Genomic DNA, 25,374 nt, shown 5'->3' with positions numbered 1-25,374 from the left:
AGACATAGGCTCCAGGCCTGCCTCCATGGACCCAATACACAGGTATACCTCAGTAGTTAAGAGTGCCAGACTAGACACCTGAGGTTCCATGCCCACCTGAGAAGATCCTAGCTGCAGTATCACTATGGTGGACCCAAGCTTCAGACCTATAACTGTGGATCCAGGGCCCAGGATCTATGCTGGGCCCGTTGGACCCAGGCACCAGAATCACCCCACCTTCTCACCCAGGCACCAAGCCTGCCCAGTGATTTGGGCAGCAGGCCCATCTGAGGATCCCACTAGACAACCTACCCAGAATCTCTGGACCAGCTGATTGGTGAAGGGCTTTCCCTACCATAGCCAGTCTGTAAAGACTGTAATAGGTGCCTAATTCTTCAAATGCATAGACACCAATGCATGGTGATGAGGACCATGAATAATCAGGTAATGTAACACTGCCAAGGGAATAAAATAAAGAATCAGAAGCTGAACTGAAAAGAAATGGATATTTATAATCTTTCTATCAATGAATTCAAAATAATCATCTTAAAGAAGCTCAGTGTGCTATAAGAGAACACAAATAGACCACTAAACAAAATCAGGAAAACAATATGTGAACAAAATTAGAAATTCAACAAGAAAAAAATCATAAAGAAGAATCAAACAGAAATATTTGAGCAAAATGGCACAATGACTGAACTGAAAAATTTCATAGAAATCTTCAACAGCAGGTTTAGTTAATCAGAAGAGAGAGAATCGGTGAGCTGAGAAACAGATCATTTGAGATTACCTAGTAAGAGGGACAAAAATAACAACAAAAAGAAATAAAAACAAATGAGGGAGGCCTATAGGAAGTATGGGACACCATCAAGTGGCCAAACATATGCATTATGAGAGTCAAAAAATAACCAGAAAAATAAAATAACAGGAAGCTTATTTAAAGAAATAATGACAGGAAACATCACAAATCCGGAGAGAAAAATGAATATCAGATCCAGAAAGTCAAAATAACCCTAACTAAGTTAATATAAATAGAATTTTATTGAGATTATAATCTGATATTATATATATATCATATATTACATATATCATATGTAATATATAATATCAGATATATACTGATATTATAATAAAATTCTGAAAAGCCAAGGAAAAAGAGATACTTTTGAAAGCAACAAGAAAAAACAACTCATCACATACAAAGGAATCTTTATGACACTGTTAGCTGACTTTTCAGCAGAAACATTGAAGGCTAGGAGAGTATGGAATGATCTATTCAAAATGCTGAAGGAAAAAAAACTGCCTGCCAAGAACAGAATGTCAAGCAAGGATGTCCTTCAGAAATGAAATAAGTTACTTTCCTCAACAAACAAAAGCTGAGGGCGGGAGTTAATTACCACTATATTTGCCTTAAAAGAAATGCTAAAGAAAGTTCTTTAAGTGGATATGAAAAAATACAAGTTGCTAACATGAAAACATGTAAATATATAAAACTCACTGTAAAGGTAAAAATACATTTAAACTCAGAATACTCTAATACTATAAGTATTCACAGTTCAAGAAAAATCACTGTTCTGCAGACATGGCTGCTGATACCCAGGCAAACAGGATCTGGAGTGGACCTCTAGCAAACTCCAACAGACCTGCAGCTGAGGGTCCTGTCTGTTAGAAGGAAAACTAACAAACAGAAAGGACATCCACACCAAAAACCCATCTGTACATCACCATCATCGAAGACCAAAAGTAGATAAAACCACAAAGATGGGGAAAAAAACAGAGCAGAAAAATTGGAAACTCTAAAAAGCAGAGAGCCTCTCCTCCTCCAAAGGAACGGAGTTCCTCACTAGCAACAGAACAAAGCTGGACAGAGAATGACTTTAACGAGTTGAGAGAAGAAGGCTTCACACGATCAAACTTCTCCGAGCTACAAGAGGAAATTCAAACCAAAGGCAAAGAAGTTGAAAACTTTGAAAAAAATTTAGATGAAGGTATAACTAGAATAACCAATAGAGAGAAGTGCTTAAAGGAGCTGATGGAGCTGAAAGCCAAGGCTCAAGAACTACGTGAAGAATGCAGAAGTCTCAGGAGCTGATGCAATCAACTGGAAGAAAGGGTATCAGCGATGGAAGATGAAATGAATGAAATGAAGCGAGAAGGGAAGTTTAGAGAAAAAAGAATAAAAAGAAATGAACAAAGCCTCCAAGAAATATGGGACTATGTGAAAAGACCAAATCTACGTCTGATTGGTGTACCTGAAAGTGACGGGGAGAATGGAAACAAGTTGGAAAACACTCTGCAGGATATTATCCGAACTTCCCCAATCTAGCAAGGCAGGCCAACGTTCAGATTCAGGAAATACAGAGAACACCACAAAGATACTCCTCAAGAAGAGCAACTCCAAGACACATAATTGTCAGATTCACCAAAGTTGAAATGAAGGAAAAAATGTTAAGGGCGGTCAGAGAGAAAGGTCGGGTTACCCACAAAGGGAAGCCCATCAGAATAACAGCGGATCTCTCGGCAGAAACTCTACAAGCCAGAAGAGAGTGGGGGCCAATATTCAACATTCTTAAAGAAAAGAATTTTCAACCCAGAATTTCATATCCAGCCAAACTAAGCTTCATAAGTGAAGGAGAAATAAAATCCTTTACAGACAAGCAAATCCTGAGAGATTTTGTCACCACCAGATCTGCCCTACGAGAGCCCTTGAAGGAAGCAGTAAACATGGAAAGGAACAATCAGTACCAGCCGCTGCAAAATCATGCCAAAATGTAAAGACCATCGAGAATAGGAAGAAACTGCATCAACTAAAGAGCAAAATAACCAACTAACATCATAATGACAGGATCAAATTCACACATAACAATATTAACTTTAAACGTAAATGGACTAAATGCTCCAATTAAAAGACACAGACTGGCAAATTGGATAAAGAGTCAAGACCCATCAGTGTGCTGTATTCAGGAAACCCATCTCACGTGCAGAGACACATATAGGCTCAAAATAAAAATATGGAGGAAGATCTACCAAGCAAATGGAAAACAAAAAAAGGCAAGGGTTGCAATCCTAGTCTCTGATAAAACATACTTTAAACCTACAAAGATCAAAAGAGACAAAGAAGGCCATTGCATAATGGTAAAGGGATCAATTTAACAAGAAGAGCTAACTATCCTAAATATATATACACCCAATACAGGAGCACCCAGATTCATAAAGCAAGTCCTGAGTGACCTACAAAGAGACTTAGACTCCCACACATTAATAATGGGAGACTTTAACACCCCACTGTCAACATTAGACAGATCAACGAGACAGAAAGTTAACACGGATACCCAGGAATTGAACTCAGCTCTGCACCAAGCAGACCTAATAGACATCTACAGAACTCTCCACCCCAAATCAAGAGAATATACATTTTTTTCAGCACCACACCACACCTATTCCAAAACTGACCACATAGTTGGAAGTAAAGCTCTCCTCAGCAAATGTAAAAGAACAGAAATTATAACAAACTGTCTCTCAGACCACAGTGCAATCAAACTAGAACTCAGGATTAAGAAACTCACTCAAAACCACTCAACTACATGGAAACTGAACAACCTGCTCCTGAATGACTACTGGGTACATAACGAAATGAAGGCAGAAATAAAGATGTTCTTTGAAACCAACGAGAACCAAGACACAACATACCAGAATCTCTGGGATGCATTCAAAGCAGTGTGTAGAGGGAAATTTATAGCACTAAATGCCCACAAGAGAAAGCAGGAAAGATCCAAAATTGACACCCTAACATCACAATTAAAAGAACTAGAAAAGCAAGAGCAAACACATTCAAAAGCTAGCAGAAGGCAATAAATAACTAAAATCAGAGCAGAACTGAAGGAAATAGAGACACAAAAAACCCTTCAAAAAATCAATGAATCCAGGAGCTGGTTTTTTGAAAGGATCAACAAAATTGATAGACCGCTAGCAAGATTAATAAAGAAAAAAAGAGAGAAGAATCAAATAGATGCAATAAAAAATGATAAAGGGGATATCACCACCGATCCCACAGAAATACAAACTACCATCAGAGAATATTACAAACACCTCTATGCAAATAAACTAGAAAATCTAGAAGAAATGGATAAATTCCTCAACACTTACACCCTCCCAAGACTAAACCAGGAAGAAGTTGAATCTCTGAATAGACCAATAACAGGAGCTGAAATTGTGGCAATAATCAATAGCTTACCAACCAAAAAAAGTCCAGGACCAGATGGGTTCACAGCCGAATTCTACCAGAGGTACAAGGAGGAGCTGGTACCATTCCTTCTGAAACTATTCCAATCAATAGAAAAAGAGGGAATCCTCCCTAACTCATTTTATGAGGCCAGCATCATCCTGATACCAAAGCCTGGCAGAGACACAACAAAAAAAGAGAATTTTAGACCAATATCCTTGATGAACATTGATGCAAAAATCCTCAATAAGATACTGGCAAACAGAATCCAGCAGCACATCAAAAAGCTTATCCACCATGATCAAGTGGGCTTCATCCCTGGGATGCAAGGCTGGTTCAATATACGCAAATCAATAAATGTAATCCAGCATATAAACAGAACCAAAGACAAAAACCACATGATTATCTCAATAGATGCAGAAAAGGCCTTTGACAAAATTCAACAACCCTTCATGCTAAAAACTCTCAATAAATTAGGAATTGATGGGACGTATCTCAAAATAATAAGAGCTATTTATGACAAACCCACAGCCAATATCGTACTGAATGGGCAAAAACTGGAAGCATTCCCTTTGAAAACTGGCACAAGACAGGGATGCCCTCTCTCACCACTTCTATTCAACATAGTGTTGGAAGTTCTGGCCAGGGCAATTAGGCAGGAGAAGGAAATAAAGGGTATTCAATTAGGAAAAGAGGAAGTCAAATTGTCCTTGTTTGCAGATGACATGATAGTATATCTAGAAAACCCCATTGTCTCAGCCCAAAATCTCCTTAAGCTGATAAGCAACTTCAGCAAAGTCTCAGGATACAAAATCAATGTGCAAAAATCACAAGCATTCTTATACATCAATAACAGACAAACAGAGAGCCAAATCATGAGTGAACTCCCATTCACAATTGCTTCAAAGAGAATAAAATACCTAGGAATCCAACTTACAAGGGATGTGAAAGACCTCTTCAAGGAGAACTACAAACCACTGCTCAAGGAAATAAAAGAGGATACAAACAAATGGAAGAACATTCCATGCTCATGGGTAGGAAGAATCAATATCATGAAAATGGCCATCCTTCCCAAGGTAATTTACAGATTCAATGCCATCCCCATCAAGCTACCAATGACTTTCTTCACAGAATTGGAAAAAACTACTTTAAAGTTCATATGGAACCAAAAAAGAGCCCGCATCGCCAAGTCAATCCTAAGCCAAAAGAACAAAGCTGGAGGCATCACACTACCTGACTTCAAACTATACTACAAGGCTACAGTAACCAAAACAGCATGGTACTGGTACCAAAACAGAGATATAGATCAATGGAACAGAACAGAGCCGTCAGAAATAATGCCACATATCTACAAGTATCTGATCTTTGACAAACCTGACAAAAACAAGAAATGGGGAAAGGATTCCCTATTTAATAAATGGTGCTGGGAAAACTGGCTAGCCATATGTAGAAAGCTGAAACTGGATCCCTTCCTTACACCTTATACAAAAATCAATTCAAGATGGATTAAAGACTTAAATGTTAGACCTAAAACCATAAAAACCCTAGAAGAAAACCTAGGCATTACCATTCAGGACATAGGCATGGGCAAGGACTTCATGTCTAAAACACCAAAAGCAATGGCAACAAAAGCCAAAATTGACAAATGGGATCTCATTAAACTAAAGAGCTTCTGCACAGCAAAGGAAACTACCATCAGAGTGAACAGGCAACCTACAAAATGGGAGAACATTTTCGCAACCAACTCATCTGACAAAGGGCTAATATCCAGAATCTACAATGAACTCCAACAAATTTACAAGAAAAAAACAAACAACCCCATCAAAAAGTGGGCGAAGGACATGAACAGACACTTCTCAAAAGAAGACATTTATGCAGCCAAAAAACACATGAAAAAATGCTCACCATCACTGGCCATCAGAGAAATGCAAATCAAAACCACAATGAGATACCATCTCACACCAGTTAGAATGGCAATCATTAAAAAGTCAGGAAACAACAGGTGCTGGAGAGGATGTGGAGAAATAGGAACACTTTTACACTGTTGGTGGGACTGTAAACTAGTTCAACCCTTGTGGAAGTCAGTGTGGCGATTCCTCAGGGATCTAGAACTAGAAATTCCATTCGACCCAGCCATCCCATTACTGGGTATATACCCAAAGGACTATAAATCATGCTGCTATAAAGACACATGCACACGTATGTTTATTGCCGCATTATTCACAATAGCAAAGACTTGGAACCAACCCAAATGTCCAACAATGATAGACTGGATTAAGAAAATGTGGCACATATACACCATGGAATACTATGCAGCCATAAAAAATGATGAGTTCACGTCCTTTGTAGGGACATGGATGAAACTGGAAATCATCATTCTCAGTAAACTATCGCAAGAACAAAAAACCAAACACCGCATATTCTCACTCATAGGTGGGAATTGAACAATGAGAACACATGGACACTGGAAGGGGAACATCACACTTCGGGGACTGTTGTGGGGTGGGGGGAGGGGGGAGGGATAGCATTGGGAGATATACCTAATGCTAGATGACAAGTTGGTGGGTGCAGCGCACCAGCATGGCACATGTATACATATGTAACTTACCTGCACATTGCGCACATGTACCATAAAACCTAAAGTATAATAATGATAATAATAATAATAATAATAAAAGAAAAATAAAAAAATAAAAAAAATAAAAAAAAAAAAAGATTTACTAAACAACCATAGAGAACCTACAGGCTGGACATGTATTCCATGGCTGGCTGGCCACAGAAATATTCATTTACACATATAAGTAATAAATACACATAAGAGTTTTGACAAATGATCCGAGAAGGAGAGCTACATCAGTGCAATGAATCCCAAACCCTCACTTATTAACTCCAATAAAAGAAGGTTAAAAATGCAAGCTTACATATTTTTAAACGACTATTAGGTAAACTCTAAGAATAATAATGACAATGACTATCTAGAATGACATGATATTTTCTAGTACATGGGGCCTAAGCGAACTCTGCATTTAATGTCTAGTCAGCTAAGAGTCCAAAACATATTTTGGTGATATCTTTAGGTAAAGAAATGACATTTATAATTATCAGTTCAGATTCTATTATCTTAAAAGTTAGATACTGTAATCTTCTTTTAGTGAGTCCAATAAGACTGCTAGATCATCCTAAGATATTTTTTCTTCTACAGTAATACATTTAGAACAGAATTCTTAATAGAATAAATATCGTTGGCATCTGTGGAGAATTAACTGGTTTGATAACATGAGTTTAATACTTACTGGTTGGTAAACTTAGGCATGTTTCTTCATCACTGAATGTGTTAGTTTTCTCGTCTATAAAATGGGGAGAATAATAAGCAGCTCTTTAAAACTTTATATTGTACAATTAAATAGATATTTGTAATGAAAAGAGAATTAACCAACACCCTAATGTGTAGGGTTCCTGTTTCTTTTGTAGCTAGATTAACACAGTCTGCATTTAATATTACAAATATGGTGAATACTAATGATTGAAATTCTAGCAGTTAAGCTCCAGAATCTAAACTTTGCAAATAAGCTCTTTTCTTCTGAGAGTTTAATATGTTACCTTTAATAAGTATGGATTTATTCTATATACATCAAGCGTCTTACTGTAAAAGATATGATTATTAATATAGTATTTATACTGACTGTAATCTCTAAGTTGCTTTTGTGAATATAGTCATGCTATCAGTCTGTTTATTATCATTTGTTTCTCATAAAATTACAGAGCATGAAATAAATTCCAGTTGTTTGGCTTCTCAATATAAGTTATTTCTCAGTAGATGCTATTAACAAACAGAAGACTGAACACCATGTCTTAAATTACATTTCAGAATACTCACTGTAGGTAAAGTAATTTCTGCTGCTTGCCAAATGTAAATTTACAATTCATGCAGTGAGTTGATAGAACTAGAGCTAGTTTTGTGAATGCTGAACTGTCAGTGGAACAGTTTTAAAATTTACAGCCTATAAAAGAACTCACACACCTATTAACAAATGGAGTGCAGTTATTTCAGACAGAATCCTAACGAGTTCAATGAATTTCCGTCTAACTCAGTGGAATGATGGCTTTCATTTTAGTGCTTTTGTTATTCTTTTTAGCTCATGCCACGAAAGTGATTTTTTTGACATTACAAACTATTTGTGTAAAGAATAATATTAAAGATTTGAGTTGAGTATACTGATGTATTTGCTATCACATTCCACTTCTGGTAAGATTGTTAGTTAATCGAAATGAATGAAAAGAAAAAGCATTTTCTCAATGTAACCCACTCAGAAAAGATGGATATTATAATAATTTCAGTATTTATTTCATGTCTTGTCGCAGCTAAAATGGAATCCAAATCCTGATGTTTAGATTCCTCCAAATCATATAAATATCTACATTAGTTTTAATATAATGGAAGGAGTGCAAACTTTCTTTTTGCAAATAAATAAGCGTTCATAAGTCTACCTGCTGCCAAAGACTAAAAAGAAGAGTGGTTCTAGTTTTCCCTTGAGTTTACCTTTAATATTATAACTGGGGAATCATAAATATCTCACTCAAATAGATTAATAGGTGTCTAAGCATTCTGTGCAAATTTAAAACTTTAAGTTTTCCCAAGTTCTACAAAACAGAAAGTATAGGAATGTCACAAAAGTTTATCAGACAGCTTGAGTTCATTCTCACTATTTCTTTGATTAAGAAAGAAATCACGGTTGGGTGCGGTGGCTCATGCCTATAATCACAGCACTCTGGGAAACCAAGGTGGGCAGATCACGAGGTCAAGAGATTGAGACCATCCTGCCCAACATGGTGAAACCCCGTCTCTACTAAAAATACAAAAATTAGCTGGGCGTGGTGGTGCACGCTTGTAGTCCCAGCTACTCGGGAGGCTGAGGCAGGAGAATCGCTTGAAGCCAGTAGGCAGAGGTTGCAGTGAGCCGAGATCGCGCCACTGCACTCCAGTCTGGCAAAAGAGTGAGACACCATCTTAAAAAAAAAAAAAAAAAAAAAAAAAAAAAAAGATAAAAAGAAATCATGAGAACCTACTACTTCCTACTACTTATAATGTGACATTTAAGTCATTTAGTGTTTCAAAGATTAATGAAATATTAATCTTCCTCAGACAGCTTAGAAGCACAAGAGGATGGTAGATAGGTAAGTCACCAACCAGCACATTCAAATCTCTATTTTTGAGTTTCTGAAGAGAATATTTGTTGTAAGACATTTCCTCTTTGATGTGCTAGTGAAAATGTATTCAACTTAAAAACTGAGCTCATCATTTCCTCTTTTTGATCCCTCACTCAAACCCACTTCACCCCTGCTTTTTCTAACTTTATACATGGCACCAGTGCTCACCCAATTATAAACATATATATTTAAGGATGAGTCCATCTCTTCACTTTTTCCCTCAGTAACCTTGGCCAACCATTTACTGAATACTATCAATTTAACTCTCAAGTATTTTTCAAATTTCTTTTCACCTATGGATTCCTGCCATTAACAATTTACTTTCAGCAGATCTTCATCTTGAATCTCCAGGATTACTACAAATATTTCATAAGTAATCTCTCTGCTCAATGTATCTTCCACCTTTACATGAATTTTTCATACTGCTAAGAGAGCGATCAAACCAAAACACATATCAAATCATAGCCCTCCCTTTTAAGAAAACATTTTAGTAGACAATCCATGACCTAATTCTTTCTATTTCTCAAGTCCAATCTTTCATCATCCTTTTATTTGCACTTCAAACTTATGTGATTCTAAAACCTCTTGTTTCTCCCAAACCTCTAGAATATATAATGATACAGTGACATTGGACATCCTGGTTACTTTGTATAATGTTCCCCTAGTTAGTGGCATCTGATGAATGTTCATTCAATAAACTTATTCAAGTGGTTTGTGTGTGTGTGCGTGTGTGTGTGCATATAAAATTTACCTCGATCTTTCCATAGAGATAATTTATATCTCTTTAGTATAGTTTTTTTCTATCTTATACACACTTTACATTGTTTATGTGTGGTCTCAAATTTACTGACACTATATTCAGATATAAAGATAACTCATTTTATTCCTTCCTTGTTTTATTTCCTTGTAAGTCATTCTTCTCCATTAAAAATCCTCACTATGATAAGAGAGATGGGGATTTGTTAAAATCCAGAAAAGTCATTCTAATTTAATAATTTTTATATACTCATAAGTAATGCAGTTTCTGTTAGATGAAATGTTCTTTCAAAAGAGCATTTTCCATACGTACTTTATTGCTAATTTCCAAGATATGAAGTGGATTCACAGCAGACTCATGTGAATTATTTGAACTTATGGGGGTTAAGTAAAAGTGACATCCTCAGTAGGCTCTGATTAGAAATCACTAGTCCAGATTTTGCTCTTAGTTGATACCTGCTTATATCACCCCATGCTGTCATTGGTGGCATATCTCATGCCAATTCCCAAACTTTTTTTATATTAGTCTTATTTTTGTATTAATTGTACATATTTATGGTGTCTCCTGGGCTGTGACAGCTCTACATCAGCCCTTGTTACTGTGGATGCCCTCGGGTCTATCTACATAGTCTTCACCTGCCATTTTTTGGTCTGCTATGATTCCCATATAACCATGAACCAGGAAGTTCACTTTGTTCATTTTGGCAACAGAGATCCCATATTAAGACTCCCATATTATATTATAGGGGACTATATTATCCACTCCTATATTAACACTATTCATATAAAATAACAATGGAGAAAAACTTTGAATATTTAAAGTGAGGACTTCCTCCTGTATAGCCACACTTAATGAGGTCATACTGTGGTTTCAACAATGAAGTGCTGTGAGATGGAGAGTACTAAACAATAAGAGAGATGGGATCTTTCTTAGGCATTTTTCTTAAATATTCCAATATTATCTCACCCCTCAAATATTACTCAGCCCTCCAATATTATTCCATTCTTGCATCGACAGAGGGGTATTCTGGCCATAGGTTTTATTATATGCAATGTCATTTATCACTTTTTATTTTTACAATGTTATATGTGACAGGAAAATTTCATTCACAGCCCTTCTTCCTTAATTGAGACCTCCACTACATAAAACACTAACATGATCAAGAAGACCAATCAGGCACTAATGAAATTAATAAAATGTGCTTCCTTTTAAAAAATGCTTAGATTGCAAGTCCATAATCCCGTGGTTAACAATTATATTCAATCAATAAATTGCTAATTCTACAGGATGAACACACCTTCATTGAAGCTTGGAAATTTCAATAGCATCAGTTGGATGCCCCAGGGCAACAACATTTACATGCCATAAAATATCTGAAAATGATTTAACACCATCACTAGTCAACAAAATCAAACATTTGCCGGAACACGTGACCAAATTTTTTTCTGATATGATATACATACACATACATACACACACATACATGCATATAAAACAAACACACACACACATATATAACATTCATACATATTAAAAGGTATTTTATATTTATTTTTTATATAATCTGTTATAGGATGTTCTTTCAATTTATTTATTTTGAACAACAAAATACCGTTCAGAGAAGACTTGAATAGAATTAAAACTCTTGATGAGAATATAACCTTATTATTTGTCATTAGATACCATCAGAAATGCATGCAATACATAAGATACACTTTTAAAGTATCACTTTATGTTGTAATTAAGCCCTTATTCCAAATAGAAATGTATTTTAAATATTCATGCTTTTGCACTAGATATTTAATATCTTAAAATTTCCCACCAAATTCTGATTTTGAAAATATTTAAACTGGGAAAATATAAATGAAGATTGAAATGGGCTTTTATATACACATCACCCAAATATTTACCATTTGTTGACAAGTTTTCATATTGTAGACATCATGACACTTAATGTCTCATTAGACATTAATGTTTCTTTTGTCTCATTTAATCTGGAAAGTTAGCCACACTTTACTTTTTATAATGACTCTATTGCTTTTTTTAAGAATTTACACCAATGGTTTCACAGAATAAGCCCCATTTTAATTTTTATATTTTATTTATGAAAATATTTAGAATATTTTTACTAAGAATATATAGAGATTATGGTGTGTTTTCTTTATTACATCACATCAGAGTCATATAATGTCATTTTTTTTAAAAAGTTTTTATTTTGTCTTCATTTTTTCCCCAAGTTTTTATTGTGTAAGAATACACATAACATAAAATTTACTGTCTTTACCATTATTAAATATACAGTTCAGTGGTATTAAGTATCTTAATATTGTGCAACTATCACCATGATTAATCTCCATAACTCTTTCCATCTTGCAAAACTGAAGCTCTCTGCACATTAAATAATAATTCCTCATTAACCCATTACCCCACTACCCCAGTGCCTAGGCCCTGGCAACCACAGTTCTACCTTATGACTTTATAATGTTGACTACACTAAATACTTCATATGAGTGAAATCATCCAGTATATATCTTTTCTGTGACTTGCTTATTTCACTTAGCATAATGTGCTCAAGTTTCATTAATGTGGTAGCATATGTCAGAATTTCTTTCCTTTTTAAGCCTAAATGATATACCATTGTATGTATATACCATTTTTCAATTCAATCATTCATTAGAGTTTTCTCCACATTTTAGTAACTGTGAATGATGCTATGAACATGGTATACAAATATCACTTTGAAGTATTACTTTCAAATATTTTGAGTATATAACCAGGAGAGGAATTGTTGGATTATATGGCTAGTATGTTTTAATTTTTTTGAGGAACTGTCATACCGCTCTCTGCAGTGGCTGTACCATTTTACATTCTCTGGACGTCTGGGCCACGACCGTGTATTCTGCACACTCTTCCTACAGCCCGAGTTTGAATTGAACTTCACCTCAGAAGAGCTCACGGCAAAAATGCAGGCCTGGGACAGGGGAGGGCAGGCCACGTGGGTGGGCTGAAGTGGGCAGGGTCCCCAGGCAGAAAGTGGGGGTCCATGTGTAGAAGTGGGACCCTCGTTGGCTTGTTCTCATCTGCCCTCCTTTCCTAGGAATACGAGACGCTGTATGGTGAACACAGCCTGCTAGTCCAGGAGGCCGAGTCTTGGATTAGAAAGATCACAAACAACGGGGGCTACAAGGCCAGGTGGACCCTAAAGGTCACGTGGGTCAATGCGCACGCCTATCCTGCCCAGTGGACCCTCGGGGTGAGTAGACCCACGGGCAGCTCCCGGGAACCATCTGGGAGTCAGACATCCTAGAATCCTAGGCAGGGGCCACTCTTCCAAAATCCTCTCTGGCTCTAGGAAAGACTGCTAATTATAGCAAGCCCCCCCAATGCCACCCCCACACTGCCACCCCCTCACTTCCACCACTGTTGGCTGAGCACTCACCATGGGCCCGGCCTGCCTCAGCCCTTTGCCTGCTTGACCTCGCAGCAGCCCAGCAAACCGGGTATTATTAGGCTGAAACATAGCAAGTGGCATTTTTTAAGTCAAAAATGTCTGGCTATTTGCAATTTCATGTGGCTCAATCTGGTATTATGATCCCCATCTTACAGATGAGGGAGACAATGGTTAGAGAGGTGAAGTAACTTGTTCAAAGTCACGCCGCTGGCAAATGGCAAAGCCAGGCCTGAGTGGAGCTTCTTGTGACTCCAGCCTCTGGCTCATCCAATGGGCACAGGGTGAGCCACACCATCTCCTCTGTCCTCCCTCCGAGGACCCCGCTCTTGTAGTCACCAAGTTCTTCCTTATGCCTGGTCTAAAGTCACTCATTTCTTCATTCACTTGACAAAAGTTCACTGGTCACCTACTGTGGACAATGTGTGCGCCTTCAGTGAACCCCAGTGTCATCCATGCTGTTCAGGTGGAGGAGACAATTTGGGCAATGTCCTTAAATATCCACGAGGGAGCTAATGAAGCCCCCTCTAGCTCTCTGGTATCTTGGCTAATCCCAGGTTCTGGTAGCTTTCTCTAACAAACACTCATCTAACTGAATTGTAACCCAGAACCCTTTATCTCCCCTCCCAGAAGAAAGTCACCATAAGGCAAATCCACCGTGGTAAGTGCGTTCACACCCAGGGTGAAAGCTGCCCTCACTGACCCAAAACTTGCCAGCATTTTGGGCCCGTGCCTTTGCTGTGGGCAGACCAGGAACAAGTGCTGTACATGTCAGAGCAGGTCTGTGGGATAGGTGGGGGGACATAAGAGAGGAGACCCTGGATCTCTCATGGGCATCCCTGTGTTTGCTTCCACCCACCCCCAGAGCAACACCTACCAAGCCATCCTCTCCACGGACGGGAGCAGGTCCTATGCCCTGTTTCTCTACCAGAGCGGTAGGATGCAGTGGGACGTGGCCCAGCACTCAGGCAACCTGGTGCTCATAGGCTTCTCCAGGTAGGATGGGAGGGGCTGTCAGCACTGAGCAGATGGCAGGGAGGGGTGCAGAGTCGGGTTTTGCTGCACACACACTCCCATCCTGGGGCAAGGCGGGAACCCTCCTGACTGGTGCTTCTGACTCATGCTGACTCCAGCTCCCGCTGGGGCCAGACATCTGGCTGCTTCCCATGACAAGATCACCCATTTGTCCGCCATGCCCTTTCCCATCCCAGTCCCCGTGTGTTGTAACAATTCCCAGAGCTTTGGCTTCCCTGATTTCCACTGACATTAGCTGGCCTCTCTTACCTTCTCAAATATCGTGATAACAGCCAAGACTGATGACACTAACACTTCATGTACATTATTGCATGTCATGATCACAGCCACGCCACGAGGCAGATACTATTTATCATCCCCATTCTACAGATCAGGAAACTGAGATACAAATAGACTAGCAATTTGCCTAAAGTCCCAGAGCTGGGAAGTGGCAACGTGGAGATTTGAACCCAGACACCTGAGGCTAGAATCTCCCTTCCTGACTTCCTGAGAATTACCCACTTATCCAGGGGGCACCCAAAAGCTTATATGGAGCCGGTGGTGAAGGGAGAGAGGAGGCACGGGGCTGTGGGCGGTTGAAATGTGGATTCCTGTGTGTGGGAGGCTGTTTCCGATGCAACAGTGCGCCATCTCTGTTCCCATATGCTGGGGTGTGGCAATCAGTACGAAGGCCACATGTCTTTTGTTCTTGATAATTGCTGCAAATGGTCTTCTCTTACATTGAGTGTGTTCAGGTTACCCCTTTGATTTCACTGCTTTCACTAGTTTCTTGGTGTGCTACGAAGGAGAAAGGAGGGGAATTACCCAACTGCCTAGGAATTTCACCGGTCCAAGTACACCTGAGGAAGGTGTCACGCGGGGGTGCGTCATCCTGCTTGTGTCAGAGAGGAGGAAAAGCCCAAGAGTCCCCACTCTGCAGCAGGCACCCAGGGTGGGGCTGCAGGCGGCCGCTCCAGGCTTTCCTCCTTCCTGAGCCGCGCTTGGACCCCACACCTGTGGACGGTGATGGCGATGGTGGTGGTGGTGATGGTGGTAGTGTTGTTGTTGGTGGTGGTGGTGGTGGCAGTAATGGCAGCAGTGGCAGTGGCAATGGTGGTGATGGTGGTGGTGGTGATGGTGGTGGTGGTGATGGTGGTGATGGTGATGGTGGTGGTGGCGGCGGTGGTGGTGGTGGTGTTGGTGGTGGCGGCGATGGTGATGGTGGTGGTGATGGTGATGGTGGTGGTAGTGTTGGTGGTGGTAGTGTTGGTGGTGGTGATGGTGGTGGTGGTGGTAGTGTTGGTGGTGGCAATGGTGGTGGTGGTGGTGGTAGTGTTGGTGATGGTGATGGCGGTGGTGGTGGTGGTAGTGTTGGTGATGGTGATGGCGGTGGTGGTGGTGGTAGTGTTGGTGGTGATGGTGATGGTAGTGGTGGCGGCGATGGTGATGGTGGTGGTGGTAGTGGTGGTGGTGGCGATGGTGATGGTGGTGGTGGTAGTGGTGGTGGTGGCGATGGTGATGGTGGTGGTGGTGGTGATGGTGGTGGTGATGTGATGGTGATGTGATGGTGGTGGTGGTGGTGTGGTGGTAGTGTTGGTGATGGCAATGGTGGTGGTGGTGTGGTGGTAGTGTTGGTGGTGGTGATGGTGGTGGTGGTGGTGGTAGTGTTGGTGATGGTGATGGCGGTGGTGGTGGTGGTAGTGTTGGTGATGATGGCGGTGGTAGTGGTGGTGGTAGTGGTGGTGATGGTGGTGGTGGTGGTGGTGGTGGTAGTGTTGGTGATGGCAATGGTGGTGGTGGTGTGGTGGTAGTGTTGGTGGTGGTGATGGTGGTGGTGGTGGTGGTAGTGTTGGTGATGGTGATGGCGGTGGTGGTGGTGGTAGTGTTGGTGATGATGGCAGTGGTAGTGGTGGTGGTAGTGGTGGTGATGGTGGTGGTGGTGGTGTGGTGGTAGTGTTGGTGGTGGTGGTGGTGGTGGTGGTAGTGTTGGTGGTGGCGATGGTGATGGTGGAAGTGGTAGTGTTGGTGATGGTGATGGCGGTGGTGGTGGAGGTGGTAGTGTTGGTGGTGGCGATGGTGATGGTGGTGGTGGTGGTGATGGTGGTGGTGGTGGTGGTAGTGTTGGTGGTGGTGATGGCGGTGGTGGTGGTAGTGTTGGTGGTGGCGATGGTGATGGTGGAAGTGGTAGTGTTGGTGATGGTGATGGCGGTGGTGGTGGAGGTGGTAGTGTTGGTGGTGGCGATGGTGATGGTGGTGGTGGTGGCAATGGTGGTGGTGGTGGTGGTAGTGTTGGTGATGGTGATGGCGGTGGTGGTGGTGGTAGTGTTGGTGATGGTGATGGCGGTGGTGGTGGTGGTAGTGTTGGTGGTGATGGTGATGGTAGTGGTGGCGGCGATGGTGATGGTGGTGGTGGTGGTGGTGGTGGCGATGGTGATGGTGGTGGTGGTAGTGGTGGTGGTGGTGGTGATGGTGGTGATGTGATGGTGATGTGATGGTGGTGGTGGTGGTGTGGTGGTAGTGTTGGTGATGGCAATGGTGGTGGTGGTGTGGTGGTAGTGTTGGTGGTGGTGATGGTGGTGGTGGTGGTGGTGGTGGTAGTGTTGGTGATGGTGATGGCGGTGGTGGTGGTGGTAGTGTTGGTGATGATGGCGGTGGTAGTGGTGGTGGTAGTGGTGGTGATGGTGGTGGTGGTGGTGGTGGTAGTGTTGGTGATGGCAATGGTGGTGGTGGTGTGGTGGTAGTGTTGGTGGTGGTGATGGTGGTGGTGGTGGTGGTAGTGTTGGTGATGGTGATGGCGGTGGTGGTGGTGGTAGTGTTGGTGATGATGGCGGTGGTAGTGGTGGTGGTGGTGGTGGTAGTGTTGGTGATGATGGCAGTGGTAGTGGTGGTGGTAGTGGTGGTGATGGTGGTGGTGGTGGTGTGGTGGTAGTGTTGGTGGTGGTGGTGGTGGTGGTGGTAGTGTTGGTGGTGGCGATGGTGATGGTGGAAGTGGTAGTGTTGGTGATGGTGATGGCGGTGGTGGTGGAGGTGGTAGTGTTGGTGGTGGCGATGGTGATGGTGGTGGTGGTGGTGATGGTGGTGGTGGTGGTGGTAGTGTTGGTGGTGGTGATGGCGGTGGTGGTGGTGGTAGTGTTGGTGGTGGTGATGGTGGTGGTGGTGGTGGTAGTGGTGGTGGCGATGGTGATGGTGGAAGTGGTAGTGTTGGTGATGGTGATGGCGGTGGTGGTGGAGGTGGTAGTGTTGGTGGTGGCGATGGTGATGGTGGTGGTGGTGGTGATGGTGGTGGTGGTGTGATGGTGATGTGATGGTGGTGGTGGTGGTGATGGTGGTGGTGGTGGTGGTGGTGTGATGGTGATGTGATGGTGGTGGTGGTGGTGGCGATGGTGATGGTGGTGGTGGTGGTGATGGTGGTGGTGGTGTGATGGTGATGTGATGGTGGTGGTGGTGGTGGTAGTGTTGGTGATGGTGATGGTGGTGGTGGTGTGGTGGTAGTGTTGGTGATGGCAATGGTGGTGGTGGTGTGGTGGTAGTGTTGGTGGTGGTGATGGTGGTGGTGGTAGTGTTGGTGATGGTGATGGTGGTGGTGGTGGTAGTGTTGGTGATGGTGATGGCGGTGGTGGTGGTGGTAGTGTTGGTGATGGTGATGGTGGTGGTGGTGGTGGTAGTGTTGGTGATGATGGCGGTGGTAGTGGTGGTGGTAGTGGTGGTGATGGTGGTGGTGGTGGTGTGGTGGTAGTGTTGGTGGTGGTGGTGGTGGTGGTGGTAGTGTTGGTGGTGGCGATGGTGATGGTGGAAGTGGTAGTGTTGGTGATGGTGATGGCGGTGGTGGTGGAGGTGGTAGTGTTGGTGGTGGCGATGGTGATGGTGGTGGTGGTGGTGATGGTGGTGGTGGTGTGATGGTGATGTGATGGTGATGGTGGTGGTGGTGGTGGTGGTGTGATGGTGATGTGATGGTGGTGGTGGTGGTGGCGATGGTGATGGTGGTGGTGGTGGTGATGGTGGTGGTGGTGTGATGGTGATGTGATGGTGGTGGTGGTGGTGGTAGTGCTGGTGATGGTGATGGTGGTGGTGTGGTGGTAGTGTTGGTGATGGCAATGGTGGTGGTGGTGTGGTAGTGTTGGTGGTGGTGATGGTGGTGGTGGTGGTAGTGTTGGTGATGGTGATGGTGGTGGTGGTGGTGGTGGTAGTGTTGGTGATGGTGATGGCGGTGGTGGTGGTGGTAGTGTTGGTGATGGTGATGGTGGTGGTGGTGGTGGTAGTGTTGGTGATGATGGCGGTGGTAGTGGTGGTGGTAGTGGTGGTGATGGTGGTGGTGGTGGTGTGGTGGTAGTGTTGGTGGTGGTGATGGTGGTGGTGGTGGTGGTAGTGGTGGTGGCGATGGTGATGGTGGAAGTGGTAGTGTTGGTGATGGTGATGGCGGTGGTGGTGGAGGTGGTAGTGTTGGTGGTGGCGATGGTGATGGTGGTGGTGGTGTGGTGGTAGTGTTGGTGATGGTGATGGTGGTGGTGGTGGTGGTAGTGTTGGTGATGGTGATGGCGGTGGTGGTGGAGGTGGTAGTGTTGGTGGTGGAGGTGGTGGTGGTGGTGGTGGTGGTGGTGGTGGCAGCGGTGGCAGCATCTGTTGTATCAAGGCCTCACTCAATTCTGAGGGATTTGCAGATATTACTGCATTTCATCCTCACAATACAGTGAGGTAGGTGCTACTGTAATCCCTTTTATACAGATGTGAAAACTAAGAATCAGAGAGGGTCAGTGACTTGTCCGTGGTCACCAAGCTAGTAAGTGTGGGGATCAGCAGTTGAATCCATCACTGTCTAACTCCAGAAACTGGCTCTTAACCATCACAATACACTGTCCCTAGAGTCTGTCCCGCTCCAAACCCTCTGCTTGTTGAAGGGAAACAAACAGAAATGAGGCCTGAACTCTGCTGTTTTCACGCCCCTGTCTCATGACCAAGCGGACCTGCCAGTTTCTTGCAGCTAGCGATCAGATGTGGAATCGGTTAGAGCCTCCTACCTCTGCCCATCCATCTTGTTCCCTCTCCTGCTCAGTGCTGGGGCTCGACGATTGGGGCTGGCTGACCCACTGACCCACTGCCTGCCTAGCTGGTTGACCAGCTGCTGACCGGCTAGAGGGATGAACAGATGCCTTGCAACCGCGAGGCAAGAGCCTGTGCATGGCAGAGGCCTGAGAGTCTCTCCTTTCTTGCAGTGGAGATGGCTATTTCGAAAACAGCCCACTGATGTCCCAGCCAGTGTGGGAGCGGTATCGCCCTGATAGATTCCTGAATTCCAACTCAGGCAAAAGTGCCACCTTATCACACCTGAGCTGGTCTCAAGCCCTCGCGTGTCCTCCAGCCCATACACCATCGCAGTCCTAGAGGGCACCTCCCTAACATCACGGCCATTCTGAAGGGCCTCCCCCACACAGTCCAACCTCCTACAGGTCTAGGTGGGATGTGGCATTCGCCCAGGGAGCAGCTGGCACCTCCTGCACCCCTGGACACGGCACAGTCTGTGCACAGCCCCTCTGAGGGAGGGGGCTACATCTCCTCCCTCAGATGAACCAGCCCAAGAGGGCTCTCGGGGAGCCCAGATCCTGGAAGTGAGGACAGGGTCTTGTGGGAGGTGGGATTTGAATGGGCAGTTCAGACAATACTCCAAGTGTCCTGTCCAGAGCAGGAATGAGAACCTAGGTGAGATCCTTTAAGAAAATCTACCGGCTGGGCGCCTTGGCTCACACCTGTAATCTCAGCACTTTGGGAGGCTGAGGTGGGCGGATCACTTGAGGTCGGGAGTTCGAGACCAGCCTGGCCAACATGGTGAAACCTCATCTCTATTAAAAATACAAAAATTAGCCGGGCATTGTGGCGCACACCTGTAACTCCAGCTACTCAAGAGGCTGAGGCAGGAGAATTGTTTGAACCTGGGAGGTGGAGGTTGCAGCGAGCCGAGATCGCACCACTGCACTCCAGCCTGGGTGACAGAGCAAGACTCCATCTCAAAAAGAGAGAATCTACCAAGAAGAGGCCCGGAAGTCTCACGTTCATTGTCATCATTTACTGGGCACCTGCCGTGTGCTGGACACTGTGCTAACGGCCGGAAACATTTTCAAAGGAAAAAGACCAACTGTGTTTTCGCTCAAAGAGCTTTCATGTGGGTAGAAAGACAAACGTCAAGAGGCAAACGATGGTGCCCTTCTCCATGACTCAGTCCAGAGGCCCCAATGGGAAAGAAATAACAATTTCCAAAATGTGATAGGACGAAGGACATTTTAGGCTTAGAAACCAGCCACGTGAACTGTGAAGTGTAAATCCAGTTCTATTTGTTCTGTGGCAACCACATTTGGTCATCAGAAGCAGACGCTAAGTCAAGCGAGGGGCTTTGGGGGAGGAATTGTTGCCCATCTGACTTGGGTCCAGAGAGGTGAGAAGTGGCATGAGGGGGTGCATTTGTGAGTTTTGGTTGACCCTAAAGCTAAGACAGGGCCTGCAGCCCCAGCCCTGGGATAAGCCCTTTCCCCCGCATCCCCCAACCTCAGGCCTCCGAGGACTGCAGTTCTACAGGCTACACCAGGAAGAAAGGCCCAACTACCGTCTCGAGTGCCTGCAGTGGCTGCAGAGCCAGCCTCGGTGGCCCAGCTGGGGCTGGAACCAGGTCTCCTGCCCTTGTTCCTGGCAGCAGGGACGACGGGACTTACGATTCCAACCCGTCAGCATAGGTGACACCTCCTTCCCGCCCCGCACAAGCCGACCCACCACCCTCTCTGCTCACGCCCTCAGCCTCTCCCCAGAAACAGCCCCTGCTGGTTCCCGCTCCGTCCCTGGCAGCCCTGGCCTGGGCCTGAGTGGGACTGGACTTGTTTCAGGTCGCTGGGGCCTCGGCAGCGGGCAGCTGTGCAGCTTCACCTCCTGGCGAGGAGGCGTGTGCTGCAGCTACGGGCCCTGGGGAGAGTTTCGTGAAGGCTGGCACGTGCCGCGTCCTTGGCAGTTGGGTGCGTGAGTCTGTGGAGATCTCAACCCCACCCTCCCAGCCAAGCAGGGGACCCTCAGCATGAAGCCTCTTGTCCTCATTCCTTCCCAGACCCTTCCCCTCTCTGGGCCTCCACTTCCTGATCTGGTAACTGTTAGGAAGCTTCCAACATCCCCACCAGCGGACATTCGGGGATGTATGAGCTGAGTGCCTCTTTCCCCATCTCTATACCTGGCTCCGCATCCCCAGGCCAGAGTGGGGCCATCTCTCCAGGCAAGAAGAGAGCGCCTAGGCTGACCCCGTCCCTGTAGACCCAGATGAGCAGGATGTTTGGGGGAAGACTGAGAGTCAGCTCCTACAGAGACGCTCCAAGGGAGCTGGAGAGCGCAGGGGTGTGGGGTCACGTGGTCTGTGTCCTCCCCTTCTCTCCCCTGTCCCGTGGCAGTTTCCACAGTTCCCAGACTGTCAGCCGTGCCCTCCCCACTCCCAGCACGTTGAGAGCAGCAGTACTTGGCTCTCCACCCTCAACACAGGAATTTGCTTAGCTGCTACCATGCGCCCTGCTGCACAGTGGCCCCCATGCTGCAAAAGAGACAGCACCCTGTCCACTGCCCAAGGTCATGAGAAGGGCCATGCTGGATTCCAAAGCCATGCTCTTGCCACCAACACTGCCCTGCCCTGCCAAGCTCTCCACCAACACCGCCCTGCCCTGCCAAGCTCTCCACCAACACCCCGCCCTGCCCTGCCAAGCTCTCCACCTACACCGTCCTGCCCTGCCAAGCTCTCCACCAACACCCCACCCTGCCCTGCCAAGCTCTCCACCAACACCGCCCTGCCCTGCCAAGCTCTCCACCAACACCACCCTGCCCTGCCAAGCTCTCCACCAACACCGCCCTGCCCTGCCAAGCTCTCCACCAACACCCCGCCCTGCCCTGCCAAGCTCTCCACCAACACCGCCCTGCCCTGCCAAGCTCTCCACCAACACCCCGCCCTGCCCTGCCAAGCTCTCCACCTACACCGTCCTGCCCTGCCAAGCTCTCCACCAACACCCCACCCTGCCCTGCCAAGCTCTCCACCAACACCCCACCCTGCCCTGCCAAGCTCTCCACCAACACCGCCCTGCCCTGCCAAGCTCTCCACCAACACTGCCCTGCCCTGCCAAGCTCTCCACCAACACCCCGCCCTGCCCTGCCAAGCTCTCCACCAACACCGCCCTGCCCTGCCAAGCTCTCCACCAACACCACCCTGCCCTGCCAAGCTCTCCACCAACACCGCCCTGCCCTGCCAAGCTCTCCACCAACACCCCGCCCTGCCCTGCCAAGCTCTCCACCTACACCGTCCTGCCCTGCCAAGCTCTCCACCAACACCCCACCCTGCCCTGCCAAGCTCTCCACCAACACCGCCCTGCCCTGCCAAGCTCTCCACCAACACCGCCCTGCCCTGCCAAGCTCTCCACCAACACCCCGCCCTGCCCTGCCAAGCTCTCCACCAACACCGCCCTGCCCTGCCAAGCTCTCCACCAACACCGCCCTGCCCTGCCAAGCTCTTCACCAACACCCCGCCCTGCCCTGCCAAGCTCTCCACCAACACCGCCCTGCCCTACCAAGCTCTCCACCAACACCCCACCCTGCCCTGCCAAGCTCTCCACCAACACCGCCCTGCCCTGCCAAGCTCTCCACCAACACCGCCCTGCCCTGCCAAGCTCTCCACCAACACCCCGCCCTGCCCTGCCAAGCTCTCCACCAACACCGCCCTGCCCTGCCAAGCTCTCCACCAACACCCCACCCTGCCCTGCCAAGCTCTCCACCAACACCCCACCCTGCCCTGCCAAGCTCTCCACCAACACCACCCTGCCCTGCCAAGCTCTCCACCAACACCGCCCTGCCCTGCCAAGCTCTCCACCAACACCGTCCTGCCCTGCCAAGCTCTCCACCAACACCGTCCTGCCCTGCCAAGCTCTCCACCAACACCCCACCCTGCCCTGCCAAGCTCTCCACCAACACCGCCCTGCCCTGCCAAGCTCTCCACCAACACCGCCCTGCCCTGCCAAGCTCTCCACCAACACCGCCCTGCCCTGCCAAGCTCTCCACCTACACCGCCCTGCCCTGCCAAGCTCTCCAGCTGGGTTCTCCAGGTCCTCAGCCTCCCCAACTCACTGCTCTTCTCCGCAGCCCAGGAACTGGAGCCGCAGAGCTGGTGCTGCCGCTGGAGTGACAAGCCCTACCTCTGTGCCCGGTACCAGCAGAGGCGGCCCCGCGTGGGCTGTGCTACATACAGGCCCCCACGGCCCGGTGAGCGACAGGGCCCAGGCCCAGGAAGAGCCTCTGGGGAGGGGGACCTTCTGGGCTTCCGGGAGGTGGCGTCTGGATGAGGAGTAGGGGCAGAGCTGTGGCCACAAGGGAAGATGGAGATGACGCCAGTGATGGGCGGACGGTCAGCGGAGGGGCTTTGTACCTGAGTTGGGGAAGGAGTGAGAATAGCGGGGCACGAAAATGCAAGGAGGCTTGAGGGGAGGATTCTGTGCTCCGTGAACATCTCCCCAGCTGAGTCTGCCTGGACAAGTGCCCCAGCCGACTGCAGTGAGGAACCTCGGCCCTACGCATGATTTGTCATGCTGAGGCGGCATCTCTTTTCCTTCCAGCCTGGATGTTCGGGGACCCCCACATCACCACCTTGGATGGTGTCAATTACACCTTCAATGGGCTGGGGGACTTCCTGCTGGTCGGGGCCCAGGACGGGAACTCCTCCTTCCTGCTGCAGGGCCGCACCGCCCAGACTGGCTCAGCCCAGGCCACCAACTTCATCGCCTTTGCGGCTCAGTACCGCTCCAGCAGCCTGGGCCCCGTCACGGTGAGTGAGGGGCGCCGGAGACCTCCCTTCATTCCACCCACAGGGACCTTCAGCCACACACTGAGGCCGAGGAGAAGGAAGAGAGCGAAGGAGGGGAAGCTGGGCAGGAGGGAGGGAGGACACAGCCCATCCACGCAGCTGTCCCGGAGTAAATCCTGGGGATGGTGGATTAGGGCTCTGGCCCCACGGTTTCCCAGCTGTTTGGCTTCGAAGAAACTACTTAACTTGGTTTTCTCCTAGTAAGAATGAGGATGACATTACCTGCGTCACGGGGTGTTGTAAGAGCTAAAGGGCATAATCCGAAAACCATGCCTGGCCCTGCCGAGCACACGGTAGACGGCGGCTGGCATCACCTTGGGCCGCGGCCTCCAGCGCCTTCCTCCCGGCCCAGGGCGCAGCTTCCAGCCCGGGGGCTCCCCCAGCCGCTTTCTTGGGCGTCGGCTCCACCTGCGGGTCGGGCTCAGGCCCCCTCCCATCTCCTTCCAGGTCCAATGGCTCCTTGAGCCTCACGACGCAATCCGTGTCCTGCTGGATAACCAGACTGTGACATTTCAGCCTGACCATGAAGGCGGCGGAGGTAGGCTGGGGAGCGCCGGCCGCCCCCTCCCCGCACCGGGAGCAGTGAGGTGGGCGGGAAGCCGCGTTGCGGTGCAGGGCCCCGTGCGTGGCGGTGCAGGGCCGAGCGCGTTGCGGTGCAGGGCCCAGTGCGTGGCGGTGCAGGGCCCAGTGCGTGGCGGTGCAGGGCCAAGAGCGTGCAGCCTCTTTCCCCCCAGCGGGTCCTGCAGCTTGCCGGCCTCTTCTCTGCCTCCAGTGCGGATCCCTCCCGGCTTCAGCCCCGGGGGCGGGGTGGGGGATGGGGGGTGGGGGTGGAAGGCGGGGGTGGGGGGTGGGGGACAGGGTGGAGAAATGGGGGGGCGGGGAGGTGG

The 25,374-nt window shown here is 46.8% G+C and overlaps 1 protein-coding gene across 1 annotated transcript in view; it reads left to right on the top strand.

Annotated features, from left to right (window-relative positions):
• Positions 1-411: 411 nt before the first annotated feature.
• MUC4 (mucin 4, cell surface associated) overlaps positions 412-25,374 on the top strand; it is a 39,699-nt gene continuing 14,736 nt past the window's right edge. Inside the window, 10 exon segments of the mRNA XM_063722433.1 lie at positions 412-423; positions 13,016-13,165; positions 13,264-13,419; positions 14,480-14,610; positions 19,839-19,927; positions 21,168-21,347; positions 21,495-21,620; positions 23,770-23,889; positions 24,240-24,448; positions 24,935-25,025. Of these exon segments, the coding sequence (XP_063578503.1) occupies positions 412-423; positions 13,016-13,165; positions 13,264-13,419; positions 14,480-14,610; positions 19,839-19,927; positions 21,168-21,347; positions 21,495-21,620; positions 23,770-23,889; positions 24,240-24,448; positions 24,935-25,025 (1,264 nt within the window).

The sequence above is a fragment of the Pongo abelii genome, chromosome 2 (assembly GCF_028885655.2).
Source record: "Pongo abelii isolate AG06213 chromosome 2, NHGRI_mPonAbe1-v2.0_pri, whole genome shotgun sequence".
Lineage (NCBI taxonomy): Eukaryota > Metazoa > Chordata > Mammalia > Primates > Hominidae > Pongo > Pongo abelii.
Note: the sequence above shows the minus strand (reverse complement) of the source record. Positions and strands in the feature narration are given on the sequence as shown.